The 10,396-nt window shown below is 44.7% G+C and overlaps 1 protein-coding gene across 8 annotated transcripts in view; it reads left to right on the plus strand.

Annotated features, from left to right (window-relative positions):
• Gm2977 (predicted gene 2977) overlaps positions 1–10,396 on the plus strand; it is a 58,917-nt gene that overhangs the window by 1,931 nt on the left and 46,590 nt on the right. For 2 of the 8 annotated variants that reach the window (XR_003950937.1, XM_030248134.1), the window contains exons 1-2: positions 6,420–6,613; positions 9,410–9,512. The exons of 2 other annotated variants lie outside the window; for them this stretch is intronic. Coding sequence is in view for 3 of the 6 variants with exons in the window: in XM_011244796.2 (XP_011243098.1) it covers positions 5,984–6,235; positions 6,420–6,613 (446 nt within the window). In the remaining 3 variants the exon portion in view is untranslated. Of the gene's footprint in view, positions 1–5,855; positions 6,236–6,419; positions 6,614–9,409; positions 9,513–10,396 lie in introns of those variants that run through there. 4 more of the 8 variants (XM_011244796.2, XM_011244794.2, XM_011244793.2 and 1 more) reach the window with 4 other exon arrangements.

Raw genomic sequence — 10,396 nt, forward strand, 5'->3', positions numbered from 1 at the left:
TGTGTAAAGAAGTGAGACAGAGAAAAATATGCATCTGTTTTAGCCAGATAAAATTTAATACCTAGGAAGTAAGCCATTTAATCAGAAACAAGCAGACAATTTGAGTAGACCTTTCTGTAAATTTCTTTTTATAATTATTTTAAGCGGTATTTGTAAAGGAGCCTGGAGAACAAAATGAGCCCTGTTATGACAATGGGCATCTTTCAAAATCATTTGGTTATCTTGCCAGAGGAAAGGGGTGTTTGTGTGTTTGTTTGTTTGTTTATTTGTTTTTCTGGAAAAGTAGAACTAGTTACACTTGTTTCTCACAGTCCAGTTCTTTGTGAAGGGTGAGCAGACACTGAGATTGGTAGGGTTATCAGACTGAGAATTACCTGTTTGAACTGCCTTTGGCTAGTTGATCCCGTCTAATCCTTGAAAATTCTGTAAGCCATTTTCAAGTGCCATTGTGCGTGCTTCCCAAAGGACAGTCAGGCCCATCATGCTGTGTACCTTGTAACGCTGGTGATAGAAAGGGCTTACAGACCTGGCATGTACTGTGTGATAATTGTTTCACTCACACAAAGTCCTGAGTTTTATCTCACAACCAGAAAATAAAAATGCACAGTCATATTCCATGTGCAGGTGGAGAGCATTCTCAGCAGTCCTGGCTTCCATTCTCCAGACAATCCAGGATTTTCTCCATGCACTATCTGCTGCCATGAGTTGAACATAAATTTTTAGTGAGGGAAATGATTATGCTTTCAGTGAAAACAATCTGGTATTTATAAATAAGTAAGCAGAACCTAAATTTTTATTGTATCAACACTTTCTGGGCTATGGAGAGAGCTTAGCAGTAAAGAGTGCCTAGTGCTATTCTCTGAGGCCAGGTTCTTTTCTAGCACCCAAGTAGAAATAGTACACAATATTTAGTAACTCCAGGTCTGGCAATCTGATCCCTCTTCTGACCTTCATGGATATCCCACATAGGAAACATACATCCACACAGACAAACACATAAACAAGGCTCTGTGTCATGGCGAGAGCCCTGAAGGTGGAGGAAGATGTAAGTTCCCTCTGGTCTGTGGATATTTGTTTGTTGTCATTTATTGGATTTATATGACATTTTACTACACCTGCCTTATGGGTTTTATCTTTATTTGTGTATGTGTGTGCATGGTTATTTTTGTTGTTGCCCATGAATGTATTTGGAGGCCAGAATTTAATCTTGGGTGCTCTTTATCATGACCATTGATATATTTTTTTTAATAAATGCTTTCATTTAGATTTTCTAACTGTGAATACTATGGATTCCATTAGGACACTTTCATGTAGGTTTATGGTGTGCTTGTGTTACACTCACCTTTTGGTACACTCTCATGCATTTCCCAGGCCTGCTCATCCCCTTTCCACCCCAAACTAATTCTTCTAATTTGATCTCTTTTTAAAAATTTAATGTGAAAATGAATTTCATGAAGTCTGAGCGCAGGAGTGAAACAGGGATTATTTACCTGAAAATGGCATATTAAGAATGTTTATACACCGAAGACAATTCTATCCCTGTCCTAATCTTTAACAGAGATGTAGGGTTTCCTCATCACCCAGCATGCTAAGATGCTGACAGAACTTGACTTGTGCATGCTTGGCACATTTTCATGGCTGTGAGTACCTAAAATATCACTAGTTTTAGCTTTCTGTGTCATACCTAAGAAGAATCTGTCCCCTTTCCTAGCACAAATGCCAAAGTCTTTGAAATGGCACAGAATCTGGGTACAATTTAAAGGCTCCCTGTCGACCTTATACTTAATGCTTCATTGGGGATTTGGCTGCACTGATGAATCTGCCTTTAGTTTTAGCTTCAATAGCTGCTTGGCTGGACTTTTTGGTCCTGGAGTTCATAAGCCTTCTGCTTTGGTGTGGAAATTCTGGAGTTGCTTGAGACCATTCTGATCATCACCCCTAGAAGAGAGAGAAGCCTTGCATATTACCAGGTTTATTCTGGCCAAAATGGAGAAGAGTATATTTCTCTTGTCCTATTTTGAAAGGACAGCTGACTATCTCTCTGATGCTTATTTTCTGGATGGAAAGACTTCCTATGCAATAGGTCTGCAGTGTCAAAGACATATAGGTTAAAATACTCATAGATGTTTTTTGTTTCACCACTCAACCAAGGCATACTATGCTTCTCTCTCTCCCCTCTCTCCTCTGCCCTCTCCCTTCTCTCCTCCCCACTCTCCCTTCTCCCCTCTCCCCCTTCCTCTTCTCTCTCCCTCTCTCTCCTGATGGAGCCTAAACCTTGATGGCCTGATTTCTCCTATTCAGAGAGAAAAACAAAAGATTCCTTGGAGATTCATGTGGAGAAAAGGGATTTTCTGGGACTTCCTGCCATTCTCTCTGTGAGGGAGTGAAATTAAGTTAATTAGCTAAATTTGGATACATATTAGTTTATTTAGCATTATTCTGGCTAAGTCTTGAGCCTAAAGAAGATACTTGCTAGCATAGTAAGTTTCTTGGTTTTCTTTGGTGCTAGCTTTGGAATATATTCCAGTGTTAGTGAATATAGTCATAATTTAAATTTTAGCCCAAAAAGTATTTGGGGAATTGGGTGTGGTGCTGCACACCTGTATTCACAACAACTAGGTGAGGAAAGAGGGCCCAGATTGGGGAGCCAGCATAAGCTACATATTGAGACTCTGTATCAAGAGAAAGAGTAGAAAAAAATGGGGGCTGGAATGTAGATCTGGGACAGAGCATATGTCAGTGCAAGGCTTGCCCTAGCATCATTAAAGTAAACAAGTGAGGAGAATCAAAGTGTTTTGCTGTTGAGAATGAGCCATTGGAAGATATTTAGCAAAGCAGTCCTTAATGGTGGGTGGGAGTGGTTAGCAGATAGGTAGTTACAATTCTCACTCAGTTTAAAAATGTGGGAGGATTTACAAAATATCTTAAGTGGAGAGAGGCTTGACTATACTTCATTGCCTAAAATTGGTTTTTATTTTCAAATGGTTCTATACCTGTTGGCATTAGCTGATGGCAGTATACCAGTTAATAGTCCAGAATTAATGGACACTTAGAAAGAGAAGTGTTTCAAAGCAAAAAGGCCACAATACAAGCTAGAAGTTGTACAGTTCCCCTTTCTGCCTGGATGGTGAGTCTTTGGCCTTGTGGGCTAGGACCACAGAAGTTCCTGTAATCGACAGCACTGTTGCTCACGGATTGTTTTGTTATCGGCGTAACAACTAAGAAAATTGACCCAGGGCAAACTTTTTGAATGTTAAGTTCTGACTACGGAACACATAGTGATTGCGGAATCGGTTCCATATTGCTGCCAGGGCAGCCTTCCAGTCTGTGCTGGTTCCATCTGTAGTCCTTTGCTTCTGGACTGATCAGGAACATGAGCCCTGCACCATGGCTTCTCAAGTACCCACTCATGGTTTTCAAGATATGACACATAACTCTTAAGTTCTATCACAATTGAAGGTAAAACCTTAGAACATGGGATTAGACACTTTAAGTGTCTCATGATTCTGCTTGTGAGCAACTGATTAGTTCAGAATAACTGTAAGTAGTAATAGAGTGTTCATAAAGATTTAATCAGCTTTGGCTCATGTCTCTTGTACTTTGGGGGTGGTGGTATGGCACCTTATTAAGTAGAAAACTGACTGGAGAGGTCAGCTTTACTCCTTTCTATTTAACCCTGACTGTAGCATCTATAGACTGTATGGCCAAGACTCTTTCTTGCTTTTGTTTGTTTGTTTGAAACAAGAATTTGCTGTGTAGCTCTTGCGGGCCTGTTACAATGTAGCCCAGACTGGCTTCCAGCTCTTGGCAGCACTCATACCTTAAACTCCAACATGCAAGCTTTCAACAAGATTATTGATATGTTCTACATAGAAGTTTCATTGTATAGCCCAGGCTGGCCTCACATTTCAAAGGTCTGCTGGCCTCTGCCTCTGGAATTCTGTAACCAAAGTTGTGCACTACAATGGCTCACCAATGAAGATCTCAAAGTAACAGTAATAAAAGGGATTTCATGAGCAGCAGGGGAGAAATTATTTGAAAATCTAAAACACTAAAGAAAGTCAAGGAACTTTTTATAAACCAAATGAGACAATATGCCATGTATTTGAAATTGTAGTAGCCATATTGAGAAATAGAGTTTGATGCTGGAGACCTGCCATAAATGCTAAGTCAGATTGGGCCTGAGGTGTGCTAGGGGACTCCCTCAAAACAAAGAAACAAACTGAACAAAGAAAAGACAAGTGGATGTCCCTTAGGTCAGAGAACCATTGTGAACACTTTTAACTAGGAGAAGCAGTTAGTAGGTCAGATACTATTTTAAATTGGGGATTCCTTGAAAGTTTCTCAGAAGCAATGGGCTTCCACCAGGCTTTTCCCCTGAGCTGCCTTTAGTGGGAAATGAGGCAGCTTTCCTTTCTTTGCCTACACAGTATTTTCAGTCATCCTGGGTTTCCTCTACAGCTGCAGATGCTGTTGAGTTGCAGTCATTTACTTAGCAGGAACCAGCTTAGACTGGCTTTGCTTTTCAAAGCTACAGGCCTTAGGAGCTGGCTACTGAATTCTGTGTTGTTCAGAGCAGCCTGCAAGGCTATGTTTTTATAAGTAACAGATGCCTGCACTTTGAGAAATTAATTGCCTGGCTCCTGGATGTGAAGGTGTGCAATGTGTCTTTAAGCAATCAGCATCCTTTCAAAGAGTAAGAAATAAAACCCGTCCTCTTCCCCAAATAGGCATGGGCCTTAGACCACCTTTCACTTCAGTCACCCTTGACTGGATTCTGGGAAATGTTGCTATATAAAACCTGAAAGTTTAATGTGTAGGTTGAAATACAGGATAGCTGCCAAAGTGACCTTTCACTATATAGAGTGTGGGGAAGAGAACATTAGAATCATAATCACATTTTGGTCCCAGCTTGTGCCCTCTGTCTTCTTTACATTAAAAGGAAAAGTCTGAACTGTGTTAGGCCTTTTACTAGGGGTCTTTGTCTTGACTTGTCTGTGACCAAATAGTCAGACTAAGACAAAGGTCACTAAAAGGACATTATTTTGGTTTTGGCCGTGTATAGGCTTTCTGTACTCTAGGCACTGATCTGGATCTCCGACCAAGGCCATTTGATGCTATTGTTTCTTAGAAAGTTCTCGGCAGTGTGTACTAGTAGTTACAGAATTTCATATTATAGGGCCAGAAGGACTTTTGAAGTCCATTTCACCCCGTGTTTTCCCTCGCTAAAGGGAATAACTGACACACAAGAGAGGCTGTCTCTGTGCTAAAAGGATTGCTCTACTGAGAACCCCCCCACCAAGTCGGTAGAGAATTCACCATTGGAAAATCACTAACAGCACTGTGAAGGTTTCTAAGGTGGGCAGCAGGAAGCCTGTCCTTTTCCTACCCTCTCCCTCAGCCCCTCTTCCCCAACCTGTGTAGGATTTTGAGGTCGAATGTGCATTGTGCACTGCTGCTGCAAGGTAGCTCTTCCCTGTGGCTGTGCTGAAGCAGCTGGCCAGGGAGGCCTGGGAGCTGAGGCTCCAGCCTGTGGATTCTCTTTCCTTAGATTTTAGTCTGCACCAGGGAGTGGTGTTCTCTCCTGTGGGTGTGTGTATATATATTCTTTACTTTATACTTTGTTCACGTAGTTCGGTGCATTCTTCCAGGCATTCTGGATGGGCGCTTTAGAATCACTCTTTCTGAACCAAAAGCTCTCAGAGCAGAGCTGAACCTCCCAGAAAATGCTCTTCTCTACCAAATCGCCAGATGGGGGTGGGCCCGAAGCTAAACAGCACTGTAGAGGTGGCATAATGGACCAGAACCCCCAGGCAGAGGTGGGAGGTAAGTTCCTAGCAGTGGTGCTGATTGAGGGTCAGTAAGACCCAGTTCTTCTCCTGTGCAGAGGGAACTTTTACTTAGCTGGAATTGAACCTCGTGGTCCGAGTATGTGAAGGGATTCAGGGTCCAGAGTGCACCCCAGAACATAGGAGATAGCTCTATGTCCCCATTTCCCTCAGGAGCCTTCTCCTCACTCCTGCTGCCTAGAACAAGGGGAGGAGAATCTCCACTGCCTGACCTGCTGCTTCATGCCCCTCCCTATCTCTACTCTCCATTCCCTCTGAGCCCTCCAGACCCTAGGAGGAGTAAGAGGGAGGTCCTTCGAGGCTTATCTCGATTTCCATCCTCTCATTCCGGTGCTGGTCATATCCTGGGTCAGCAACCACAGAACATCCCAAGGCTGGGTGCTCAGGTGTGAAGTGTGCAGAGGACCAAAGAGATATAGGCAGGGGCGACTTGTGATCCAGAGTCCCGGGTCCAGGTTGCTGCATGGAGGGGATAAGGGAAGATGGTGCTAGCCAGGTGAAGGGCTCAGACTTTCGGGCAGAGCCCAGCAGCTGACTACAGCCCCTCGGGGCGCTGCTGTGTCCCTGCGGGAATCAGAGAGGATGCCTGGACCAGAAGCCAGCACCACCCTCAGGGCTTCACTGGAGGAGCTGTCACTGGGGCCAGTGCGGTTTCCCCTACTGCTGCAGGACCAGGAGAGGATTCGTCCAACAGTGAATCAGAGCAGGAGGGGCCCCAGAAGCTGGTCCATAAAGTGTCCACCTCTGGACAGATGGGGACCAAGGTAAGGCTCGGCCGGGCACCTGTGAGAGGGCTGTGGGCAGAGTGAAAGCTCTGGGAGATCCCTGCAACTGGTATTGGGGAATGGGCGCGGGGGCGTGGCCTGGATGGGGCGTGGCCTCACGCAGGGGACAGGAAGGTGCTCTAGGGATTCCTGAGGTTGGTTGAAGACATATCTAGGGTGTGTTCTGGAACACTTGTCTAGCCATCATAGCAAGCGTCTTGGAGCACGGTTAAAGCCTGGTGGCGAGTTCCCACCTAGGAAACTTAAAGGGAGTTTGATTGTTCACCCATGAGCTGCATGCTATGGAAGCCCTGCTGGAAGCTGTATTCTGCCAGCCACTATGCTTTCCCACCCACAGCAAGCTGAGCAGCTTGAGCCTCTCAGTCAGTTTCTCTGGTGTGCTGTGCCCACAGGCTGCCCAGGCTTCTGTTTTGAAGGTTCCTTCAAAGTGCAGGGCTCAGACATCCATGGTGGTTCATCACAAGTTAATTTCTTTAGGGTATTTCAGGGTGTGGTAGTGCTTTTGTGGCAATTTTGTGCTGATTAGTCTCAAAGTTGAGCTTTCCTTCAATAATGAATGCAGAGGCTACTGGATGATAAGGGACTTAGATATTCTAACGTTCTTCTTAGTTTAGAAGTCTTCAACACCTAGGCTGTTGTTACTGGAGGAGTTAAAGCAAGATTTTGAGGAGGGAAATGATTAAATTAGTGGATGCTCCCTCTAGTAACAGATTTGCCAAAGCAATTCATCTACAGTCATTTCATGACAATTAGCTGCCTAAGGCTTATGGGAGTCTTACATGGAAACAGTTTGGATTAGTGTTTGTTTGAGCGTGTGCTGGCATCTAAAATGCAGTAGATGTATATGTAGGACCCCAAGAAGGAGCCCTCCCACTCAAGTCTTGGGATATGGGGTCACCCAAAGAAACACAAGGGACCTTCTTGTTGCAAAAGCACGAGGCAGCTTTAATGGCGGAGCTCTGGGTCGATACGTATCTCACACAGGAGACAGAGGAATAGACCCTGAGACTCAAAAACTGGGGTTTTTATAGGGTAGGGTTTAGGGGCTAGCCAGAATTGACGAGGTTACACACGATTGGCCCCATTCAAACATCAGCAACATGATTATGAGTCAGCAGAGTAGTATGTGCAGGCCGGGGCATATAAGAATTCTAAAGCCGGGGGCTTATCTGAGTAGACAACGCATCTGTTTAATGTTTCAGCTTTTGACTATGCTGTCTATAGAAAGGGGGCCAGCAGGAGGCGCCGGGCTGCCAGAGGGTCAATGAGTCAGCCAAGATAGTCAGAACCAGTTCCTGCATTCCTTCCCTTATCTTTATGACCCGGTGACCTAGCTTCAAGATGGACTCGGGCATGCCCGGGCTTGTTTTCTTTGCAGTCTCAGTCCCAGACGTTTTTAGTTTAAACTTTTTATTTGTTTAATTTCCTTTCATTTCCCTCTTCTTCTGTTTAGACTAATTCTAATCATAGAATTTTAGAGATTGGTGTCCCCTAACTCTTTATCTACCTGAACTATAGGTTGATATTGCCTTTGAAGAACCATGAGTTTTACTGTATCAATTCTACTCTGGATGAAAGCCATTTCTCTATTTATTATACAAGGGCCGAAAACTAAAGCTAAGCATATCATAAGGACTGGTCCGGCTACAGCAGAAATCAAAGAAATTATCCAAGATGGTTGTGACTCAAACCACACCCTGTTGAGCATCCCGTTCCTGTTTCCTTCGCTTTAATCTTTCTCTCTGTTTCTGCATAAAATCTCTAAGTATTCCTGTATGATCTGCATAGAAGCAGCACTCTTCTTTAAGGGCAGCACACAGTCCTCCTTCCTTTAGGAACAACAAATCAAGGCCTCTCCTGTTCTGCAAAACTTCCTCAGACAGGGAAGTCGAAGATTTTTCTAAAGGGTCAATGGACTTCTCTATTGCTGCTAGGTCTTCATTGACAGCATCCCTCAAAGACTGAATTCCTTGTCTTCCTTCTATCAAAGCTGACACTCCCGTCCCCACTCCTACTGCCATACCTATTCCCATGAATGCAGCCAGGGTTAAAGTAATTGGTTCTTTTTGACCGCCGGCCAGCATAGCTTTCTTCTAAACTGGATGCAGGGTGATAATATACGCGGGGTAACAGCTGGATCATGACACAAAAATCATGAGATGAATTAAAAACCTTAGTTGATACACAGGGAGTAAGTCCTGTATTGCAAGTCCACCAGCCAACCAGGGAAGGTACAAGATAGTAATTAGCTTCTGTCCTGGACACTGATTGAATTTGTCCGCATAGGTGTTTGTGGGTGGAAGGTGGGGTGCCTATACAGAGACCTGGACTCCTCCCGGATACTTCAGTCAGGGTCAGTTTTTGTCCTGTTCCCCAAGAGCAGGAAGTATGGCTATTGGTTCTGTTGAAATCTCCATTGAAGGCAATTCCTTCATAATAAGGAGGACCTGAGGACAGGCATAGCCAGCAGTCCTCAGTAGCGCTTGGTTCAGTTCTATTAAGGGCATAAAAGGCTCCTCTCACTAGGTTAAACATCCTCTGTCTTGTTGAAGTGATTGTGGAGGTAATAGTTAGAGGTACTTGAAGAGTGGGAGGTTGGGTGAGAGCGACCATATTAAGGGGGTCCGCAATCACCGGAGTAGGCTGAGTAATGGTATAGGTAAGGGGTGTGAACTTGGTTGGGGGGCCTAAAGGATTGTAGGGGGTCTCTATTTTAATCTGTTAGTGAACAATAATCCCTCATCATATCTTTCCTTGTAAATCCTAAAACCCCAGGTACACCCTTTTGTCCATCCCAGAGCTCTTTTCCCTGGTTCAGTGAAGGTGACACGGAGCAGATGGCACCAGTCAGTATACTCATCTAGGTGAAATCCTTCAGGTACGTAAGACACTAAGGAATAATTGGCTGTTACTCTAATATAGTCGCAGCTCGAGGAGGGCTTCCAGCGGGCTGTACCTGAAATCTTGTAAACCCAGCTCTTGCAAAAGAAGTCAGTCTTACCTCAACATGTTGGATTGAGGGACTGACTTTGGTGGGGCCTGGGGCAGACATAGAAGGGATGGGTTTGAAGCATGCTTCTATTCCTTTGGTTAGAGCAACCACCCCATGGGTCTCTCGAATGTTTTTCTATGTACGGAGGGGGTTTAAAAGGTGCCCTCTTAATGTCAGAGTACCCCTAAAGGTCCCATCCAGGAGGGGCTCCTATAGCCAACTTACAGATGTCAGGGCAAAGATTAGGCCACCAAGTCCACAGGGGGTGTACCTCGGCGATTGTCCATACAGCCCTACCCCCCTCATTGAATACCTCCCACGTTTGTTGAACAGGACTGTAGGGGTTGAAGTCCTTTGGGATCGCTCCTACGAAGCAGGCGCAACTTAAGAGGGTTAGTAGTCTTCTCCAAAGTCCACTCATCATGGCTGACTCCAGGGGGTGCTCTCTTGACATGGGACACGTGGATCCAAGTGGGGATTGCTTCCACTTTGACCGAGGTGGGCGTTGTCAGAAGGGGCCAAGAAGGGCCCCTTCCACCTCTGCTCTAGGTTCCCTGCTCGCTGTTTCCTCACCAGGACTGTGTCTCCTACTTCAAACTGGTGCGGCACCTGTGTCACCAGCAACATAGTTTTCTTTTAGCTGTTCCCAGACCTCTTTTCTTACTATTTCGAGAGCTTTTAATCGAGCCAAAAGACTAGAAGAAGGAGAGAAAGACACATTCAGGTGATTCTTATCCCCTACGGTCATAAAAATGGGCGGGGGCGCCCCA

The sequence above is a fragment of the Mus musculus genome, chromosome 14 (assembly GCF_000001635.26).
Source record: "Mus musculus strain C57BL/6J chromosome 14, GRCm38.p6 C57BL/6J".
NCBI classification, from domain to species: domain Eukaryota; kingdom Metazoa; phylum Chordata; class Mammalia; order Rodentia; family Muridae; genus Mus; species Mus musculus.